Source organism: Crocuta crocuta, unplaced genomic scaffold, assembly GCF_008692635.1.
Source record: "Crocuta crocuta isolate KB4526 unplaced genomic scaffold, BGI_CrCroc_1.0 scaffold219, whole genome shotgun sequence".
Taxonomy (NCBI): domain Eukaryota; kingdom Metazoa; phylum Chordata; class Mammalia; order Carnivora; family Hyaenidae; genus Crocuta; species Crocuta crocuta.
In genome coordinates this window covers 24,609-48,433 of record NW_027551572.1, presented here as the reverse complement: position 1 = coordinate 48,433, position 23,825 = coordinate 24,609, and the positions used below count along the sequence as shown (strand labels likewise).

Below are 23,825 nucleotides of genomic sequence, written 5' to 3'. Positions count from 1 at the left end.
AGACCAATTAAAGCATTAAGGTCAACAGACACGTGGATGAATGCTATATGTGACTTTGATGGAAACTTTCAAGCTCTGGCCTCTCAATAGGCTCTTTAATTGCTCAGTAATGTGAGCAAGACACTCACAGATCACAACAAATTTTTCTTTTCTTTTTTTTTTTTTACAAATAGTTTATTGTCAAATTAGTTTCCACATAACACCCAGTACTCATCCCCACAAGTGCCCTCCTCCATGCCCATCCCCCCTCCCCCCCACCTATCAGTCCTCAGTTTTCGTCAGCATTCAAGAGTCTCTCATGGTTTGCCTCTCTCCCTTTCCCCCACCATTTCCCCCCTTCTTCTCCCACTGGTTCCTCACTTAAGTTCCTCCTAATCCTCCTATACGTGCAAACATATGATATTTCACAACAAATTTTTCTATGACTTAACCATTATATTAAGAAGGAAAGAATTAAAGAACTAAAGGTTTCCTATTTTAACTGATCATCACATTTCCACTTGACAATAACTTTAGCACCAGTCTAAATTAGTGAATTTAATTCAGCTAAATATTTTTATTTCAATAAAAATTTTCTCCTCTTTAATTGAGTATTTCCCTAAGAAAGGTACAACAAAAACATATTACAGGTCATATATAAGGGAATCCTAGATCATGGCTTCTGAATGAACATCTAAGTTATAATAGCATAATTTTTGGAAAGGTAAGGTATTCTGTGTTGCTGCTGTTATCCCAGTATATTTTATCTATCTGACCTTTATTAAATATTCAGGATACTCAGTATTAAATAGCTGAAATAAGATGCAAGAAAAGCCAGAAATAGGCAATTAGATTAGTTAATGCCATTATGTCAAGCAAGTATATTTAGAGCAATCCTTGCCTTATTCTGAGGTCTTATCAAGTCCAAATTAAATTATTCTTATGGGATAGGAGGCAGAGAATGTAGTGATTTACTGTATTTATACACCAGGGTTTTTCTTATATAATCCATAAACTTGCATTTAAACACCCTTCAAATAAAAAATAAACATTAAATAGGTCTTTGCTTTTCCAGATTCTAGGAAATAATCTTCTCAGCTTGAATCTGGTTTTCTGACCTTTCCCACCTCTAGTGACATGAGTGAAGAAGTAACTAGAAAAAATTCCTCTTACCCAGAAAATAAGGAAATACTCTGATCGAGGGCATGTAGATTTAACTACTTTGTAAGCTTGAGTACATGAGGAGTCACAAGGAAGAAAAAAAAATGTCAACAAAGCAATTATAAACTCTCCATGTGTTGATGCCATCAGATTGACAGTAATCATCAAAATAAAATAATAATCTCCTAAAAGCCTAACAGGCTTCTAACAGCAAACACATATAACACGTTTCAAACGTCACTTTTATCCACTACTGATTTTGGGAACTGAATGCCACTGCCCTCACCAGTGTGGTCAGAGGATTGAGATGAAAGGAAGCACAAAAGAGTTTTGTGCTTGCTAACTATACCTGAGCTTCTTCTTGTTGCTTCTTTAACTGTTCGAGCATCTGTTGAAATTCAGCTTCTTTCTGTTCAGCTTCCTCGAGAGTCGCCTGATTCTGTTCCTCATAGGCCATGGCCACCACAGCCAGGATTAAATTTATCAGGTAGAATGAGCCCAAGAAAATGACCAGCACAAAAAATATCATGTATGTTTTCCCAGCAGCACGTAGTGTCTGCAAAAATGTAAGGGATATTTTATTAAATTTTATATAGATGTTACAAGCTCACACTCCAAAGTAATAAAGTATTCTATAGCATTTCTCTTGATCTCAGTATTTCATGCTTCCCAGAAGAATCATTTTATCTGTTCTCACCAGTTGGTAAAGGTTCTCCCAGAAGTCTTGAGTCATGAGTCGAAATAGAGACAAGAAAGCCCAACTAAAGGTATCAAAGCTTGTGTATCCATAGTTGGGGTTTCTACCAGCCTTCACACAGATGTATCCTTCTGGGCACTGGCTGTAATTAGATTAAAAGAAAGAGAAAGTCAGGACTTAAAGTCTGAAGGCTGACTTCCTTGTTGTGATAGATGCCAATATCTATTTTATATGACACTAGGGAAAAAAGATTTCTTTCGCCTTATCCAACACTTAACCCGGCACTATGTGGACTGATTTACTTAGTAACAGAATCTATTAAGTATATTTGTGGATTCCTCTGTGATTCATAATTGTCATTATATTAAAAAAACCAAAATAATAATAAAACATATCATCATGCTAATTCTAAAAAAATTATTGTCATTATATTTATCATGTCTCCATATAAAAGCAATCACATCATGATTAATATCTTCTGGGACTTATAGACATGACCAGAAAAACCGGTCTACAGTAAAAATTGATTTTCACTGAAGATATCTAGGGGCAGTGTGTGTGTGTGTGTGTGTGTGTGTGTGTGAGAGAGAGAGTAGGGAAGAGGGGTAATGAAAGGATAACTCTGCATAGAGAAGATTTCATAGTTATGTCCTTAATGATTAAGCCAAACCTGTACCTGATGCTTCTGAGCTGCATGATCTAGTAAGTTTCCTAACTTTGCTAATCCTTGGGCACCTCATATGTAAGAAAGGACTAATATTGAAATTGCCTTGTAAATATACAAGCATTGAATATCATATGTAAAGCACTTAGTTTTACAGACAAGGAATTAAAATTAGTCTGTTTTACTTATCACTGGGATTTGGAGATAAAGGCAGCACAATATTTAACATATAAGCCAAATGTAAAGCCATTGGAAATTTTGCTAAAGTTATTAATTACTAATGGTCACAATATCACCTTCCATTGAAAAACATTAGAATTCTTTCGTGATTCTAAATTCTTGGGAAACAGGAAAAGTAATTATTTCTCTGACTCTTCTTAGGCTTCAGCTCCAAGTGCCATACTTCTTAATAACAAATGTTCACACGTCAATCACAATAATCAAAAGCACATATTGTATGCTATAATAGCTCTTTGTTTGCTAATCCATTTAATTCTCATAGCAACTCTATTATACCCATTTACCACATGAGGAAACTAAGGCACAGAGAGGGTATGTTATTTGGTGGAGTCAGGCTTGAATCCATGCAAATTTCCCAGTCTGTGCTCTTAACCACTTTGCTAAAAGATGCTTGACATACACTCACCATGACTCAGATACTGTCATTATCTTCAGAGATCTAACATCTGAAGCCATGGAGACTAGCATATAAAAAAAATCACACTTACAAAAGTACATGCTTATGAATTCCATTAACTTAATCTTCTAATGCATATGTACTGTTTTTTCAATCTTCCATTTAGCTAATTTGGAAGATTAGCTGTGACCTAGTATGGAAAAATAATTGCTGCATATGAGTGTGTGAAGGAGGTGAGAATCCACACTTATTTCAGCTATTTTGAGAATCAGCATGAAGTAGAATTTATGGAGGGCCCTGAATGAGGAGTGAGCGAGGGCTGAGTGGGTGGGAGGTGGCAAGTTGTTGAGGCCGATGGAGCAGTGTGGATTGAAACTCAATATGAAACATCACTTACCCTGCATCCGAGCTGTTGCCACAAAGCAGAGCATCATTTTGTCCTTCCAAAAAATAAAAGTGACCTATATAAAGAAGGAGGAATAGAAAGAATCATTAAAAACGTCCTCAAAACACTTCAGCCATTGTGTTTAGGTAATACATCTTACAATTTTTTTCAACCATAATGAAATGGATAAAATAATAAATGTGTATATGGGCTGAATGAAAATGTTTTAATAATAACTGAATACTAAACAAATACCAAAATATAACGTCTTCAATTAAATAAATGTTTAGAAAATCTGTTTTAAAAATAATCTGGGGGGGGGAAGAATAACTATTATAGTATTTTCATATCAGCACTGATTGCAAATATAAACTCAAATTCTTGGGATAGTTTTAAAAAAGAGCTGCCATATTAAGGCTGTTTGGGCTCAAAATAGATTCAGATGTTTATTTTCCTACCAGTTTTAAGTTAATTTCCTGTGAAAAGTGGCTTAGGTGTTTTTTTCTTTCTATGATGCTCTAAATAAGTATTGCGTTTTGGATTTTGGCTTGATTACTGTCTTTCAAAGGAACAGAATAAACTTGTTTCTTTGAAGATATATAATTTTCTAAGTATATCTAATTTCTATTATTTTTTTAATTTTTAAAAATGTTTTATTTATTTTTGAGAGAGAGTATGCAAGTGAGAGGGGGGAGGGGGGACAGAACATCTGAAGCAGGTTATGCCCTGAGAGCAGCAAGCCCATGCTGGGCTCAAACTTACGAACTGCAAGATCATGACCCGAGCTGAAGTGGGACACTCAACCAACTGAGCTATCCAGGTGCTCCTATCTAATTTCTATTCTTAGGGAATACCTATCTATAACCTCAATAAGTTGCAAAAATTATCTTATAAAATGTACACAAAGATAAACATACAGATTTACTTATTCACATACAAAAGCACACAAACATTAAAACGTATACATGCACCCCACAACAAATTTTTTGTAATTGTTTTTAGGACTACTTGAAGGAACACCTTAACGTATTATGCAGGGAAATCTGGGTCATAGTTTTGCAAAAAGTTTTAGACTCTACCTCACAATATATACCAAAAAATATTTCTAGAATTTTAAAGGTTGAAGATTTAAAAAAACATCCATTAATATAATATATAAAATTTATAAGTGTTTTAATGTAGAATATATAGGTGGCTGCTTTCTATGTAGAATATCTAAGTGATATTTTTATGATCTCTCAATTAAGAAGCATTTTCTAAACTTAGAGAAAAATGAAAACAAATTTGATGACTATATTGCCATAAATGAAAATCACTTAAATATCAAAAATGAGCAATAAGATGAAAAACAAGCTATATTTGCCAAAAAAGACAAAATGCTAATGTGATTAATAAATTAAAGAATTCATATGAATTCTCTGAAATATACTATCACTTGATGAAATAATGAGTAAAAATAACCCCAACAGATGATTCATATTATATGAAATACATAACTTGCTAATGATACTAATAAACCTAGTTTTAAAATTCTACTGCAATAAAAATTAAGGAACATGAGGATAGACTTTTCTTTCTACCAAAAGATTTAAACATACAGTAGTAGTCAATATTAGGGAGAGTTCAGGAAGGGGCTGCTGTAAGGAGTATATAGTGGTATGATCTCTCCTGAGAGCAATTTGACACTCTATCTCCATAGCCTTAATTTGGTTATGTCCTTTGACATTGTCATTCCCTAACCCCCTGCCCTACCCAAATACTATTAATAGAAATTTATCTGAAAGAAACAATCAGAAATAGAGATAAGATTTATGTGTAAATATTGTTATTGTGTGGTTAATATTAACAAATAGGAAACCCCATATATAACGATATTTTAAAATTTTTGTTTATCTAATGAATCTTAATTTCTGTGATAGAAATTTTCATAAGAATCCTAACTCTTATAACATGAATATAATTTAAGAAGGGATAAAAAATTTCATATGGTTAAAAAAACCATGAAGGATACCTTAGAAAAAGTATCCCAGTAGAATACTTATAATCAAAGGTCCAGTGGGAGTTGGCTAGCTAATCGTACACGAAGAGGGAAGGACACGGAAAAGAAATTATACTGAAGTATATGATACTGTAAGTTCTGTATGCCCATCCCTAAATATAATCAAACTATAGGGATAAACAAATCCAAGACAATGATTGACACAAAAAGGATAAATTGGAAGAACAGAAGTTGACTCTGAGTTTACACTTTCCTATCATCAGTAAGTGAATGGCCAGATTGGAGTTGCTTAACTTTCTTATGAGTACAAAAATTCAGATTTTCATTTTGGGGAGTGATTTCTCTATTTCAGGTATATCATATGCACTCAATACATTTAATGAGTTAACCAAATAGGGCCAAATTATTGTCTTAACAATGCACTTCAGCATAATACACTGAATAGTTCAAGCTACTGGTTTATTTACTATATGACTCAAAAATCCTGATCAATGCCTACCCAGTGTTTTTTTGTTTATACAACAAAAATGGTATTTCTTTCCACACTGGCTTAGGAAAAGATAACACATTTTCAAGTGGTAACTTTTATCTTACTGATCGATGAGATAGGTAAGGGGAAAAAAAGATAAAATAATCATTATCATATCATATCATAAATATCATTTGATTTCTGTATCACATGTGTTATCTTAAATAGGTTAAATCATTTGGTTTACATTAAAATGGAGACAACTTCTACTCTGTATTTTTTACTATTTAAAGGACTAAACAATAGTTAAAAAGTATATCTTACTTTTATCCTCAATATATTCATCCCAGTTAAACATGCTCACTGTCCTATTGAAAGTGGTACCGTTCCCATCCAATGAGTTATTAAAGAAGGAAGTGATGTTTATTTCAAAGGATGAATTGTCTGGGGGCCATTGCAAACATTTATTCCGCAGGTTGCCCATAAACAGCTGTAGCCCTATTAGGGCAAACACGCTCAGACAGAACACGGTCAGAATCATTACATCAGAGAGCTTCTTCACCGACTGGATCAAGGCCCCTACAATGGTCTTCAGGCCTATGAATAAAATCAGAGGGAGGAATTTAAATATACTACTTAACAGCTACTTTACCGACAAAAACATCATGAGCTTGTCCTGGAAAATAAAGATGTCATGCAGAATGCCAACAATATTAGTTTAATGTTTGTGACTGAATAAGATTTTCATGAAAAGCCTGCTGCTGGTGAAAATGAATGAAAGCAGAACTTGTATGTTCATTAGAAAACCGTGAATGGAAATGAACCAAAAGTGTATTTCCAAATACCCCTCAGAGCAAAAGAAATGATTTTATTATTCATGCTTAAACATCAACCTTGTGTAAATATTTTGCTTTTATTTGCAGATGTCTTACTCCCTAACCTCTTATTGACTTTAGAAAAATCTATATGAATAGAGTGGTACGAAATCATGAAGTCAATGGACTATGAGGTTATATATTTGTGAATTCTGCAAGCTGGAATATGGGTTAAAAAAGGAAGACATCTGAAAACTGAGCCCCATGCAGCACTCATGCTATCTCTCGCTCTTTCATTTATCTGCAAATAAGATAATTACCAGTTTTGGACCTAAATGGTCAAATTTGCATCAGTCTGAATGCCTCATAGTTTAGCTTCTGTGCAGAAAGCTTGATGTTACAGGATGCAAACCATGTAGCCTGTTACTGCAAATGCCTCATGCAAAAACTTGTTAAACTCAAAGGCTGATTTAGAACGGTTTTAAAGAAAGCAAGAAGTAAAAAAGCAAAGAATCAAATCCATCCAAAGTATGATGTCCTGATTCTTGCGTTTTTACCTATTCATTTGCAGCATGTGACGACAAACGGCTATGCACAAAAGCTGTGGTTGTAGCGCCAGTGCAGCTAAAGTCAGCCTCGGTGTTTAACCTAGCTCTCACCTGGAATGACTGAAATTGTTTTCAGTGCTCGGAGAACTCTGAATGTTCTCAACGCTGAGACATTGCCCAGGTCCACAAACTCTGTCACATATCTGTAATAGGGAGTTCACACACAACACAATAACAAAACACAAGAAACAGTTGGAGATATAAGGGGCCTACCACCTTATACCAGTTTCTTCTTACCTGGAATTACAGAAATAGTTTTCAAAGCTCTCAAGACTCTGAAAGTTCGAAGAGCTGAAACATTGCCTAGGTTTACAAATTCTGTTACATACCTGTAGAATTAAATCAGAGTTATTCAGAATTTAGGGAAATCTAAGTCTACGTTGGTCTTTCATCAAGACCTTTTCAACTTCAATGAGTGTTGCCATCAGATTTCCCAATTAAGAGAAAAAGGGCATTGTCTTCGATTGTAATCTAAGTTACTTCGAAATTTTTTTTTTATTACTCTACAGTGCTAACTGAATCCAAATTTAGATAGTTTACTACGAGATTCTTAATTTCTCCAAAGTCCATAATAATAATATGGAAGAAAAATATTCTAAATTCTTATGATAACTAAGAAAAATGCTTGCTTTGTCAAGGGAAGCCACCAAAGAGAAATACAGCAAAGGCTCCCACCAGTGACTTATTATTCCAGGATGGGAAATGTATTAAGATACTTACGCAAAAGTAATGACTGTGAAGTCCAACCAATTCCATGGATCCCGCAAAAATGTGAAATCTTCTAAACAAAAGCCCCTTGCAAGTATTTTTATAAGTGATTCAAAAGTATAAATTCCTGTAAAGGTGTACCTAAGAGGAAATAGCCAAGCCCACATTAAAGATCTAGTACGTAATTTACATGTACATGTTTCAAAGGAAACTTAACAAAAAAAAATTAGAAGTTTCCAGATAGGTCTGTACTAGTATCCCTACGATGTGAGCTTAAGTAGAGTTTAAGGCAAAAGAAACATTACCTTCTGAAAGACATTCTCATTCACTATAAGTAAATAAGTATTGTATTTGCTACATGAACTAATTCGAAGGCTCAAATAATATGCTTCTTTTTTTCCCCCAAATAATATGGTTGTATAGGATGATACCTGAAATATTCTAGCTTTCAGACTGAGCAAATAGGTATTCATCCCCAAATTAATAAAGCACTGCATTTAATAAAATATGCATCATTAAGAGCCATGAGATAAATACTGATAAAACATAGAAAAGTGATAGCCATGACAAAAAGAACATACAAACTAGGCATAACTTTTCTCATTGGATATTAGTAATCATTGATGATATTCAGAAGAATATAAGACTCACAAGGAAGATAAAGGGCTACAAAAATTGGCAGTCAAACAAGTGCAGTGATTTGAGCTAATGAATGAGCCACTGCAAGGTTTGTCCTATGGGAAATTAGTGGTTGAAATGAACTTTGAATCATTGTTTAAACCTGCCTGGTTTAGAGTAGCTAGTATGATTTGCTAAAGAAAATGATGGGGTCTCAAGAGTGTAATTTAAAATATAAGGGATGACAATATTGAAAGATATTTTTTATTTTCTACTTACTCCACATTCTTTGTCCAGTCTGGAGGGTTACTCATGGTCATGAATACACAGTTGGTAAGAATGGTGCACATGATGAGCACATTGAATAAAGTAGAAGAGTATTGTCAAGGAAGACAAAATTCAATGGAAAATCTCTCTTTTATGCCCCACCATGCCTTTTACACCATGAAGTTTAGACCTTTTATGCCCTTATTATTTTATTATTCAGTTCATCTTTTCCATTTCTGTAATTCAACAACCACATATTAGGCCATGTCAGGCCAAGCCATTAACTATTTTGAGGCCATTTAGGTGTTTTTTTTTAAATAATTAAGTATAAAGAAATGGGTTCACTGGTAAATAATTTATCAATTTAAGTTTTTTTTAACGACAGACTCAACAACTGAACTGCAAGTTCAGCATGTCTGTAAATCCTGACAAAAATTCAACAAAAGAATTTAAGTGATTAAATAAATGCATTACAATTTCATTCTAAGGATTATTTTGGCAGAATGCCTTTAATAAGATTCTTTCTGAGTAGAGTGTAAAATACACGGTAATTGCTCACAAAATTCTGAATAGTAAGAAAAGGTGGCTGGTATTAGTGATGGAATTTCTTGGGTTTGTAACTGTGGCCGAATTACTTATTGAACCAAAGACTTGGTTCAATTCTCTATAAAAGTGAGAAAAAAATAACCATTTCACAGGATTGCTGTGAAGACCAAATTAGTTAAAATACTGAAAAGCTCCTACACTTAAATGTGCCTGGTAAAGAACAGGTGCTCAATAAATTACTTTCCTAACTTTCTGAGTCATAGAGAACACTACTTATTTTTTCAAAAAATTTTAAACAATTTTTGAGAGACAGAGTGAAACAGAGGGTGAGCGGGGGAGAAGCAGAGAGAGAAGGTGACACAGAATCAGAAGCAGGCTCCAGGCTCTAAGCAAGTGTTCAGCACAGAACCCGACGGGGGCTCAAACCCACAAACCATGACATCAGACCTGAATTGAAGCCAGACACCTAACTGACTGAGTCACCCACGTACCCCAAGAGCACTACTTATAACAAACATCTGGTTTGGGTCACTATGCCCACTTGGCCTTTGTAGACATAGCCAATGCCTTTTACTTTACATTGAAAAATGACAACAAAAACTCAGAAAATATTCAGTAATCAGACAATTAAGGTGACTTTCATATATAATAAAAAGCACAAGAAAGATTCAGTTGCAATTATGCAAAATAACAGCCTTTATCAACATCAACTTAAACACAATGATAAAAATCACAGAGATTGAATAATTGCTATTCATAACTCTTATTACTCTATTAATGTTTATTATTTATTTTTGAGAGAGAGAGACAGAACACAAGCAGGGAGGGGGCATAGAGAGAGGAGACACAGAATCCAAAGTAGGCTCCAGCCTCTGAGCTGTCAGTACAGTACCTGAAGCAGGGCTTGAACTCATGAACCGTGAGATCATGCCCTGAGCCAAAGTTGGACACTTAACTGCTGAGTCACCCAGGTGCCCCATAACCCTTATTACTCTTAATTGTTATTATAAATTTTCACAGTATTGGCATATAACAAAACAGTAATATGATTTTTAAGTGCAGTAAAATGGGCCATTGAGTAGCCAATATTGCATTAATCTATCATGGAAGTTTCTTTGCACCTACAACTGCCTTTAGTCAAAGCAAGAATTCATTTTTCACTTTTACTATCAGTGATGTAAGACACATGCTTAATTCGCAGCTTGTTCAAATGCATCCACATGCAAACAGTCCTAAGTGAATGATGTGGATCAGCCACGTGAGGGCACAACAGCCCAGAGAACACACACACACACACACACACACACACACACACACCATTTCAAAGAAGAAATCTATTTTTCCTTAATTGCTAAAAATAAACACAAATTAAGATAAAATTTAAGATGATTTGATTAGCATATAAAGCCAGAAGACCTTCTGTGTCTGACAGCCTGCTAGGTCCTGCTAGAGAAAATAATTCCTTTTGGCAGATCTGCACCATTCTAAATGCATGGTTCTGAACCTCGATGGTCTTCTACACCGTCCTGCGTTTCTTCACTTAGCTCCGTCTCCTACTCCCTGCAAAGACAATTTCAAACATTCTCCAGTCTCCTCTGACCTCCAGTCCAACCCTCTTCCTCCTTCCCTCCCCACCTGAAGCTGAGGTCCTTATCTCCGACTTCACTGAGAGAAAAGACAGCATCACACTACCATATCTCTACTTCCCATCCCCAGATTGATAAACTTCTCTGGAGGTTTTGGGGCTTATCCTTTCTTCCTGTTTCAACAGGGAAAGCTTTCAATTCCTACCGCTCATACTCTGGATATCTTCTTCCTTTCCAGAATACATCAGAAATCTGTCATCTCTTATCTTTATTATCTCCCACATTACTGGGTGCTTCCTATCAACATAAACTTGCTTGAGCCTCTCTTATCTTTCAGTCTTTGTAACCCCAAATCTTTTTTAATTACTTTCAGCCTTAACTTTTCTGTATTTCACAGCCAAACTTCTTGAAAAAGCTCGTTATCTTTTTTTCCCCTCATACATCCATCATGTCCTTAGCTAACTAGCTTTTTTTCTAAAGATGTCAGACTCTGTAAGTTTGGTCACTAAAAACAAAACGGCAAATTTGAATTATTTGATTTGTTCTGTCAGCAGTATTGGGCAAGGAAGATTCTTCTCTTTCCTGTTTTTACTTCCTTTTCTTTCATGGGGTCCTAATCCTCTGGTTTCCTTGTGCCTCCAGGGCAACAATTTCTTTGTATCCTTTGAAATGTTGCAGGTTCCTTTTGAAAAGGAGATAGGATATCTGAGCCATTTTTCTCCTCTCTTATATTCATCCTAGTAGAGTTCATCAACCCACACAGCTTTAAGGGCCAGTTATGTACGCACCATCTCAACTGTTTCTCTCGAGTTTAGACCTTTCTTCTGAACTCTACACAACCAAGTGTTCAAATGACTTCTGTACTATGTATCTCATTAATATTTCAACATCATTTAAAGGATTTTGAATTTTAAGACTGGACTAAAAATAATTTTTCATGCTGCCCTTCCCTCCTACACTCCCCTCCCTCTTTGACTGCTCCTTTGATATCCCTGCATCTTATAAAATGTCCCATAATCTAGCCAGAACCTAGAAGCAGTCTTGGATTTTTCTTTCTCCTGAAACCTCTACATCCAATTTAGCACGAAATACTGCCAACTCTATCTGATATCACTGAAGTCAGTGCACTTTTGCATCCCCATATCACTACATGGTCCAGTGCCCACCAAGTGTGACGTAGATTATTGCAGTTTCCTCCAAACTAGTCTCTCTGAATCCATGTTTAGTTCCTTTCAATCCATTCTGCATACTGTGTCAAAATGACCCGTGTCAATGCAATTCAAATAATTTCAATAGCTTTTCACTCTTCTTAGGAAGATGATCAAATGTTTTAACACAGTCTAGATTCTAGAAGGTCCAATCCTTGTCGATTAGTCTAATTTTGTATTCTTTACTCTTTTTAAAGATGTTTATTTTGAGAAAGAGAGAAAGCCCGTACATGTACACATTGGGCAGGGTCAGAGAAAGAGGGAAATAGAGAGGATCCCAAGCAGGCCCTGCCCTGTAAGGAAAGAGCCGGATGCGAGCCTTGATCCCACAGACAGTGAGATCATGATAAGAGCCAAAATCAAGAGCTGAACGCTTAACTGATGGTGCCACCCAGGCGCCCCTGTATTGGTTACTCTTGATTACATTCTGCCCATATTACCGTAATTGTTTTAGAGCATCTAATGAAATATCCTCTTTCTCAAATAAGAGTCTTTGCAAATGCCACGTCTCCTCCTGGGAAATGCTTACTGCACTATAGCCAAATCATACTTGTTCTTCAGTACTCATTTTAAAAATGATTTCTTGTAGAAAGTTATTCACCATAGTTCTTCACCTGTTTAGGTCTACCAGTTATATATCCCTGTAACATCTTTTACTATTCTTGCAATGACTAATTTTAGTGCTGATCTTTTCTTCTACTACATTGTCAGTTTCATGAGGGCAGATACCACGTCTGTACTGTTCACCACTATATGCTTGCCGTTTTGCACAGTTGACCATTGAATGAAATAAATTTTGCAAATCATTTATTACTAATCAGAATATTTTTTCTTTTTAATGATTTTTGATGATATTCTGATTGATATGGGATAAAAATACAGCAAGAATTCTGTCTTCAAATATATTGAGTACACAAGTTTCTACACTTTGTTTTTTAAAAGAGAGGACAGAAGGCAAACATAAGGTGGAAATTAATAGCCTCATGGGGTTTATGTCACATAATAACCTGAGCCATGGTTTTCTGACCCTTAAAAAATAGGTACTCTTGTTTGTTTTTGTTAAGCAAGATTCACTATTTTTTTAAGTGTATTTATTCATTTATTGAGAAAGAGAGTGTGCACAAGTGAGGGAGGGGCAGAGAGGGAAAGAGAGAGAATCCCGAGCAGGCTCTGCACTGCCAGCATAGAGCCCAATGTGGGCCTCAAACCCATGAACCATATTATGACCTGAGCCAAAATCAAGAGTGGGATGCTTAACAGGCTGAGCCACCCAGGCACCCCTATTTACTCTTTATAATGGTAGAATTTAGTTATATAATGAAGTAAAATATATATTTCAACATTAACAAATAATAGAAATGATTACTGTCCCATAAGTCACAATTAATAAAGCATTTATGCTCAAATAGGAATTTTCAACATTGCATGACTATCCTTATAATTAAAAAAAATACACTTCAGTTAAGTATCCTGACAACACNATTAATTTATTTATAACAGGTATTGATATAATGTGTTAACCTTTGATTTGATTGATATTAACCTGTCAGTTGGCAAATCTAAAATACTTTCTGTGTGTATATGATGAAATTAAACTTCAAGTCTATACTGAAGATGGTTTAGGTAGCCTTTGACACGGAACCTGAATATTTAAAAAAATGACATTCTCACCCCAAGATCTGTGTAGATAGGATGGAGCAACATGAGTTTTAAGGCAATGAAAGATGGACCAGATGCATCCTCTACCAACCACATGGGTTCCAGCAAGTTGCTTAATTCTCTGATGCTCAGTTTGCTTACATAAATATAGTTCTAGTATTTCCCTTAGAGGACACAGTTATTTTTATTACTAGTAATCATTTTTTATTAAACATAAAATGTAGGGTATTTTTTTGTTATTCTTTTTTAAAAGAATTTTTTAAAATATATATTTGCAAAAGAGAAAGTGAGAGAGACAGAGCTTGAGTGAGTAGGGGCAGAGTCAGAGACAGAATCTGAAGCAGGCTCCATGCTCCAAGCAGCCAGCACAGAGTCTGTGCTCAATGTGGGGTTCAGTGTGGGGCTTGAACCCATGAGCAGTGGGATCATGACCTGAGTTGAAGTTGGATGCTTAACTGACTAAGCCACCCAAGTGCCCCATATTTTTTGGTTATTCGTAAGGAAGGGAAAGACATTGTGAGTCTGTTCAGGGACTTTGCAATGTTATATTATATCCAGAGAAATTGCAGAGGAATGTTTACATCTAAACTAGAGGGAGAAAACAATTTGATGTTAGAGTTTTGTTTTGTTTTCCTCTTTTTTAACATAAAAATGGAAAATTCAAAGCAGAGTAGGATAGACCTCTTTCTACATATCAGTGCATATTTCCAACCCAGCAGAAATACTGACTAAATGTCACATATATACTTTTAACTCTTCAGTTGTTTCATTCTACAATTAACCATCTCCCTAACTATCCTAACTATGAGATAATGAGTGATAACTTTTGAGCATCAAAAGCAGGGGAAATGGAAATTATAAGTTTCCTCCCCTCCTCTCATACAGACCTACCTAGTTCTTTGCATGGAAAACCATAACAATTTTATTTCCACATAAATACCATATAATTTTTGAATGAGCTGAAAAGTCTACTCCTTATTTAATGAATTAGCCACTGAAAATAACCTTTGAAATGCATACAGAGAACAATACTGGCAATGAACCTAGTATGTTATACTTGAGAGTCTTCTTCTGTTAGGGAAAATGCAAAGAGCACCCGGCTGAGAATCAGAAGATCTGGTCTGAAGTTTTAGCTCTGCCACTGATATAAACTATAGCTTTAGAAAGGGAGTAAACATGCCTAGGACTTAATTAAATTGTCTGCAAAATGAGAAGGGTGAAACCAATCAGATTGTGTTTTAGTCACTTGCAGCTCTAAACTCTGGTACTACATAAACATTTTGTTTGCAAAGCGAAGCTGGGAGAAAGTAGTGATTTATACAGTATTCTTTGTGGAATTCCTTAAGCAGTAGGAGAGTTTTCCTTTACTAATCTTGCAGCAGTTGTTGCTATGATGGTAGCTACTACATCCAAAATATCTATCATGGCAACCATTTATCAAGTACCTATTATGTGCTAGTCATGATGCCAGGTACTTATCATGTATTTTATTAGTATTAATGTATAAATTTTGATTACAATTTTATAAATGGAGGAACTGAGATTCAAAACATTTGTAATAACTTGGCCCAAGGTCATAAAGCAATAGGTAAATCTCAGAGGTGGAGTACGAATCTAGGTTTTCTGATACCAACAGCTGTTTTTCATTTTCTTACTCTCTGTGAATGACCAGCAGTCTACACTAGCTGTGTGATTTGGAGTGTCACAGGTCTTTGTCATGAATTTAAATATCATCCAAGTACTGATGTCTCCCAAAGTTTTATCTCCAGCCCAACCATCTCCTGAACTCCAGACTTAAATTTCTAAGTACTAAGATCCTCCACTGAATGTCTAATGGCCACCTCAGAAACATGTTCAAATCTAATCCAACTGCTCAGGAAATCCTATTAGCTCTTCTGAAAAACACATCCAAGTTTGATGCCATTTTGTCACCCTCATTGTTTCTACCATAGACTAAGCCACCGGCATCCCGCCTTCATCATGACAGGAGACCCCCCCAACCTATCTTCTTTCCCTCCACGCAGTCTGTTCTCCATGCAGCAGCCAGAGTGGTATTTATAAAATGTGAGCCAGGTCATGATATTCTTCTGCCGGAAATCCTTCAGCCATCACCCTGCATCTCATTCAGAGTGAAACTGGTGTTCTCATCATGTTTGTTCTACAACTGCAGCTCCTGCCCTCCATTCTCATTGACCGCATCTCCTACTACACCCTACCTTTCCCACTCTGCCCCAATGACTCTGGACTCCTTGATGATTCCTGAGCATACCAGGTGTATTCCTACCTTCATACTTTGCCTTCATATTTGCTATTCTCCTTACGTTTACCTTTCCCCTACATTTCCATGTCACACCGTCTCCCTTCTTTCGAATCTCTACTCAGATGGTATATTTTTAGAGAGGACTTCCATGATCATGTGCTCTAAAACAGTACCTTGCCATTCTTCTTTTTTTATACAGCTTTATTTTTCTTATCACTAGCTGACATATCAAATACACATATACACAAACCTATAACTACACTAAAGCAGAAACTTTCTGTTCAGTATTGCATCCCAGTGCCTAGAAGAATCTCTGCCATAAAGTAGGTACTTAAAAAATATTTTCAAATGAATAACAAATAAAAGATAAAGAGGAATAAGCATATGTAGCTAAAATACTAAAACCTGACATGAAACACATTTCTGACAAGAATTTTAGGAATATTGATTTTTTAAAACTTGTTTGTGATCTAGAAAATATAACCATATTTTATTTAACTATCAAAACAAGATATTAGGCACACCAAAAGCATTTTAGGTTTTCAAAATACACCCTGGCACAAATATAGTAAGCATAAGTATAACTCTTCATTCTGTCAAAGTCGAGAAACAAAGCTAATTTGATATGCAACAACTTCTAATGAAGATAACAGCCTTTAAGAAACAAGACAGGATTTTCTTTGGAAATAGAGATATTAACCTAGTCTTAAATTATAATTTTTCTTTGTGAATGGACACTTTCTTGTTTAGAAATTATTGATAATAAATACACAAATGACCTCTTCATTGTGCCCAAACCCACCGTCACCATCTCCAAACATCTTTACCTTACAGCAAAAGGCATGTGCTTGAAGTCAGAAAACCAGGATTTGAGAATAGGACTTATGTTGTGAAGAATAAAAGAAAAAATTTACTGGCCGAATCACTTGCAAACTCGACAGTACTATATACATCAGTTTACTAAGCTCTCCTATCAAGCATGTCACTGTCATCAAAAGACTGAAGAATTTATCTTAGACTGTTAGTCCACTTGCCCTTTCTTTTCTTATATCTCTACTCCAAGATGAGACTGTGAAATATAATATTTTTATTCAGGTAATTAGGGCTTTTAAAAAAGTCTACTTTTTCTACATTGGAAGAAATTTGTGGCTTATCAGCCATTTATGAGCTTCTTAGCAAATCTTAATCAATTTATCTGGCTACCTTCAGAGTGCAATTCACATCACTGTAGTCCTCTGAGGGGCAGAGAGAGAGGGTGACAGAGAATTGAAGCCCCTTAAAGGTTTTGTTTCTTCAAGAAAGCCAGTGTAAACCCTCAAATTCAAGTTGTGTCTCGATTCCCAGAGAGCAGCCCCCACCCCATTAACTATGTCTTCAGTACTCAGGTTCTCTGTTTGAAATTTCTTTTTTCTTTTCTTTCTTTCTCTTTCTCTCTTTCCTTTTTTTTTTCCCTCTGATTGAAACTTCTATAACTGCCCTTGTCCTCTACCAGTCGGAGTCTCTTTTCTCAAAGAGAAAAAGAGTCCTAATTGACTCAGGAGTTCCCTAACTTTGTAGGAGTTTTTGGAGTGAGATGATGGCTCTCATGACATTTTCAAAAAAAAAAAAATACATTATCTCCACACAAAAGGTTTAAATAAAAACTGATTTTTTCTTTAATATTGGGCTTTCTTAATTCTATCTTATCATTCAGATTCAGGACAAAATAGATTTTTTCTGACCTATTCAAGCCCTCCATTTTGTTACTTGTTTTGCATATAATTTTCCAACCTCTGTTTCATCAGTCATTTATTTATTCAATACTTACTCTCCGGTATCTAGTTTTAACATAGCATCAGATGTAAGTTTGAGTTTTCACATAATTTCATATAAAAATGTTTACATAAGGGGCATATAGTTATTTAAAAATATAATAAATAATTTATGGAAAGATTTATCTAGTACAAAGTTTACAAATACCCAAAGCATAATAATAAACCATAATTTATAATTCAGGAGACCCAAATCTAATGTTAACTTTATTATTCATTTCTTTTTTTTTAATGTTTTTTTTTTTTGAGACAGAGAATGCATGAGTGGGGGAAGGTCAGAGAGAGAGGGTGACAGAGAATCTGAGCAGGATCTGTACTGCCAGTGTAGAGCACAACATGGGGCTCGAACTCACGAACCATGAAATCATGACCTGAGCTGAAGTTGGACGCTGAAATGACTAAGCTACCCAGGCACCTCTTATTATTCATTTCTAATGCTAACTCAAAGACTTTTATCCCCCATACCCATTGGGTTCTCTTTCTTGAATAACAGAAGTAAGGAAATACTACTTTAGATAATTCACAAAAAATGTATTAAATCTGAAAGCTTTTCAAATTAAAACACATTGAGTTTATGCAAAGGCCATAGGGGAAGAAGTGGAATGAACTAGATGTTAAAAGGAGACTAAATTCTAAAATGCTGTGCTTCTGAAAACATCATTTACCACATTGCCAGTCAAGTCTCGGGACATGATTTACACCCCTTTCACCCAGAACTGAAACGAGTTTCCTGTACCAAGTTTATCCCATCTCCTGGATTCCTCATCTTATCTATTTCAAACATTTTCTCAGCCTACTGGGGGAAGTGGGCTTTTACATGGAAAGACTTACCACGTCATGGAATCCCACGCAATGACTCTTTCTAAAGAAGAAACAGCATTAAAAGTTGCTCTGAGACTCTGCTTAGATTTGTTTCCCTTTCAGGAACCTTACCTCTGGTTCCTGATGCATATCAATCCTCATCCCAAGGTTTAAGTGTTCTTCCTGTAAATGCCTCTGCCTGGCATAGCCCCAGTCCTCCAAATCTTTGCTTCCTTGGTTTTCTCAGGGCTGGCTATCAATCAGACCACTATCCCTCACTTAAAATAAAACCTCTCATTCACAACTATTCTATTTAACTTCAAATTACCATCTGCCACCAAGGTATAATCAATCTCATTTCTAGGAAGTAGCTACTTCAATAAGGAGAATGAAGAATAAAATGAGAATATATATAGGTTGACAGGCAATAAGCCTTTGGAGAAACAAAACTGTAGCAGGACCTGTGACTTGAATAAAACACAAGTCAGTGAGACTTGTTAAAACACAAGTGAGAAAGAAAGAAAGAAAGAAAGAGAGAGAGAAAGAGAGGGAGGGAGGGAGAGAGAGAGAGAAAGAAAAGAAAGGGAAGGAAAGGAAAAGGAAGGGAAAGGAAGGGAAGGGAAGGAAAAGAAAGGAAAGGAAAGAAGAAAGGAAAGAAAAGAGAAAGGAAAGAAAGAAAAAAGAAAATCATTGGGATGCTGTTGGGGAAAATTTTTGGAGATATACTTGAAAGGCCAGTGTATATACAGTTACAATTGTAAACATTTGCTAACTCAAAGCTTTCAAATGCTGAAATAAAAAGCAGAAAGTAGTACAACTGAGACCAAAAAGATATAAAATTGTGTCATTCAGATTATGTATATAGTTTCCAAATGTGGAAGCAGTAAGGAAAATTAGCTCAGGTAGTTCACCCATTGTTTAACATTGTAAAGTATGAAGACTTATAAAATGAAAGCCTGTTAACATGGTTCACATTAATGAAGAAGTCTTGGATGTAGCAAGCAATTTAGAAGGGCACAGAGGAGTACAGAAGAAAGATGTAGTAAGTTGGGGAGAGGGGAATATCTAGAAGATGAGGAGAATGTGTTCACTTACCTATGATCCCATTTGCAATATGCTAACTGTTGAGTAAGAGGAAAGAAAAAAGAGCACATCACGTTGCCAACCAGACATATTAAAAAAAAATCCAGCTCAATAATTCAAAGAACAAAATCATATTAAGTGACTATTTGAAAAAGGATATGAATGTACCAAAATCTTAATAGCTAATTTTCTAATAGGGTTGAAGGGAGTTAAAATGTACAGGGCAGGAGTGGCACTGAATCGAGAGATGGCTTTCCCTTTATTCAATACTATAAATGTCTGAAAAAGAAAACACAACACATAAGATAGAATTTAGGATACTAAAATTAAAATTAAGAACATTTCAAGATATAGCTGAGACTATTATTTAAAAGTTTTCATTATAAAATACTATAGTAATACATGAATTACCAACATGCGACATAATGATAGGTGCTTTTTCTGAGCACTATATAAACTTTCCTAAATTTAATAAGTGACATGAGGATTTAAAAGAGGAATAAAAAAAGTGTAGTCATTGCCACAGGAATTCTTAGCATCTTTATCAATTTTTGATATCAGTATTTTAAAACCCATTTTATAATTCACAAAAAGCATAAAATGGGGCTTTGGTAACTTCTTCACTTTGATAAAAATTTTCATAAGAACTTCAAAGTTTTCCAGGTGTGTTTTTGGATGAGAGTCTTTTCGGGGGAGGTACTTCAGTCACCTACTATTATTTCTTCTGCAGAGATCCATGGGAAGGGCAAAGTTCATGGGAGGAAGGCATAATCCTGCTGACGATCATAATAATTTATTCAGAGCTTGAGATTGTAAAAAAGGTGTTTAGACGCTGCTCCTGGAAATATACTGTACTCTACTCTACTATATTATACTATACAATAACCCTTGTTTTCACTTTTTGCTTCATTGTACCGTAAGGGGAATAGACTTTGCCCTTCCTCAGTTACCAACTACATGATGCCCCTTCAGTACTGTTTGTCCTGGGAATGTGGGTTCAGCTGAGTGCCTCCAAAAGACTTGTGGGATAATGGGTTCATTACAGGCTCAAGCCCACTTAGCATCCTAGTGATACTTCAGACAGAGGGGAGGACACACATCATTCTTCATCAGACATCTGTGTGACTACCCCAGAGCCAGTTAGGAAGTAGGAGAAGTAAAGACAACGTGTCTAAAAACTCACTTTCTTATTGATATAGTATGGGTCCAGGTCCTCCAAAGGCTCTGACACCATCTCTGGAGGGATGTCTCCATAAATAAATGGCAGAGATTTCCCTGCTTCCAAGTCACTGTTTGGCTTTGGGCCATTTTCATCATCCTCATCCTTACGCTCTTGTTTGGGTCTCTTAGCTTTCTCTTCTGCAATGCGTTGTTCAATAGCAGCAAGGGATTCCCTGGTAAAGAAGCGGAAGCTGTCAGGGCCTGGTGGTACCAGCACTGACTGTGCCATCTTTTCATCCTGCTCCTTTAATCACTGTTTAGCTCCTTGCATAAGAAAGTGCTATGGAAACGAGAGAGAGAGAAAGAGAGAGAGAAAGAAAGAGAGAGAGAGAGAAGCAACAGTCATTAGGATAAAAGGTAACTGTGATAATTACATGATACTGAGATAAAACATATAAACCAAGCTATCTGTCATATTTACTAAGGAAGCTGCATTTGGCATTCAGGGGATTCTCATGCATGCATTCATTTGCTTGCATGGAGATTTGTCTTCCACATCCAGTAGATGTCTATGAGGTAATCTAGTTTCCCATTCCCAAAATGTTTTAAGTGAAAATATCCAATTCCGAGCTCGGAAATGGAGGATACTGGTTTGTGCTTGCTGTTTCACTTCTGTGAATATTTTGGCAGCCATCTTTTTCAGCATCCTTTCTGAAAAAAATATCAGAGATCCAAAACAACAGATGAATAATCACCCAAATTATAGAACCTGGGCTATGCAAGGATCTTGCATGTATCTCTCCATTTTTTTCCACGTTCCCTTTGGCCTACTTTTCCACCTTTAATAGGCTATTCAAAATAACGCACCTGGTAAAGAGCTCTGGAAATCCTGAAATGCCAGGATAGGGAAACATAGGTAGATACTGCTTGAAAGCAAAGGAACAGGAAGGAGCGGGGGATGCCCGATTGCATTTGGAACTGCTCGGAAGCTGCACAGGAAGGGATCCAGCTCCTGCCAAACCGGGCAGGAAGTCATTCACGTCAGAGGTCTGGATCTTGGACCCCCTTGGCTTAGCAACCTGCTGCTAACTAGTATAATTGCTTCTTAAATTAACAAATTTGTAGCACCTTAGGAAATACTATAGAAATAGTTCATTTTCTCAATAGTGCCCATTTCATAAAAATCTAAATAGCAGATTTGGACTTGAAAAAAATAACAAGTGTAGGATAGTTTACCTTTTAAACAAACTCTCATTTTGTTGGTCTTTGCAATAATATAAACGGAGGTTTACTGTATTCTAATCATATTTTACTAGACTAACATATATAACTTCACAGAGCACACCAATCATTTCAAATGTTAATCCGAACCAGTGGCGAGAGTTTCTATGATTTTTGAAATCATACAACCAAAATCTTAACTCCTGAATGCCATCTATATATACTCACTTATCTATTATTCCTTCTTTTTAAAATATCCATCCATTTAAGCCCCATCCTCCAGGAATGAGAATTCCCTTTTAATTATATGAAGTGTATTTTCTACGAGTAAATGCATTAATATCCAGAGCATTTCTGTAGCATATGCCAGATCAAACAGGGAAATTTAAAATAACATAAGCTATTGTACCGTTTCTACATTTTTTTGAAGTAGACTAGGACCTTTCAGCCACCAGCTAGCAGACTGCTCTCTCAGTATCACACTATCTCCAAAACATCCCTCATTTACCTCACCCATCCCCAGAGACCCTCATGCCTCAACAGACCTAGGCATGAAGAAGGTCCATGCATACTCCATAGAGGAAACTGCCATGCCTGTATGCTTTAATAGAAGAGTCATGCTAAAGCATGCAGCCAGCAGCTTCAAAATGAAAGTGGTCCTCTGCAGATTCCCCCAAGGATTGTACTGTAAAGGTAGAGAAGCATCACAGAGAATAAGCATAATAAGAATATTAAAACATTACCCCTGAAGAATCTTTTACACCCAGAGTTTGGGATTGATAAGCTGGCACCAAGAAGACTGCAGCTAAAATTCCATCATTCTTTTTTTCTTTTTTTCATTTTTTTTTTTTTTTAATTCTCCTTCAAAGACCACACCTAACTTCCTGTAAAAGGATTCTGGTAACTGAAGTAAGAACAGGCATTTCCTGTTTGGGGACTACAAAATGGCGTTATTATAACTACCACTAGAGGGCGGGGGAACTGTGAAGAGAAACCCCTCTCCGTGTACTCAGTGTTCGTACATAGAGCCCTGTGTTTGAAGCCGCCCAAATTTTTCACTAAAGGAGATTTGATCTTCCACAACCTCTCAGAATGAATCGTTAAGACTTTGCTGATTTCATTCATTAATTTTGCTAACAGATTAAGCTTCTGTTCATGCCTTTTATTTGATATGCCTCCAATCATTCCATCAATACAAATAATTGAAATTAAAAGTAAAAAGAGAAAGTAAACAATGTTAAATATAGAAAATCATAAAACTCATAATAAAAGTCTTACATACAGTGGAATTTAACATTAGCTTTAGCCCCAGAGTATCTGATAACCAATATAGTGCTTTGCTAATTCAACAAAGAGATGGCCTTTGTGCTATACAAATAAACTTGCTCTAGAAATAAAATTACCTTAATGGGACATCAATCCTATTTTAGCTCTGATTTTAGTGGCTGAAAAGCAGCCAGAAGAAAACTGAATAGTCAGTGA

The 23,825-nt window shown here is 35.8% G+C and overlaps 1 protein-coding gene across 1 annotated transcript in view; it reads right to left on the bottom strand.

Annotated features, from left to right (window-relative positions):
• The window catches only part of SCN2A (sodium voltage-gated channel alpha subunit 2), an 88,492-nt gene extending 65,328 nt beyond the window's left edge, over window positions 1-23,164 (bottom strand). The window contains exons 1-10 of the mRNA XM_077751077.1: window positions 23,087-23,164; window positions 21,145-21,462; window positions 20,122-20,240; window positions 9,020-9,109; window positions 8,135-8,263; window positions 7,466-7,557; window positions 6,316-6,588; window positions 3,536-3,599; window positions 1,838-1,979; window positions 1,490-1,696 (exon numbers count right to left, since the gene is read on the bottom strand). Of these exons, the coding sequence (XP_077607203.1) occupies window positions 1,490-1,696; window positions 1,838-1,979; window positions 3,536-3,599; window positions 6,316-6,588; window positions 7,466-7,557; window positions 8,135-8,263; window positions 9,020-9,109; window positions 20,122-20,240; window positions 21,145-21,411 (1,383 nt within the window). The 5' untranslated portion in view covers window positions 21,412-21,462; window positions 23,087-23,164. The remainder of the gene's footprint in view (window positions 1-1,489; window positions 1,697-1,837; window positions 1,980-3,535; window positions 3,600-6,315; window positions 6,589-7,465; window positions 7,558-8,134; window positions 8,264-9,019; window positions 9,110-20,121; window positions 20,241-21,144; window positions 21,463-23,086) is intronic.
• Window positions 23,165-23,825: the final 661 nt, after the last annotated feature.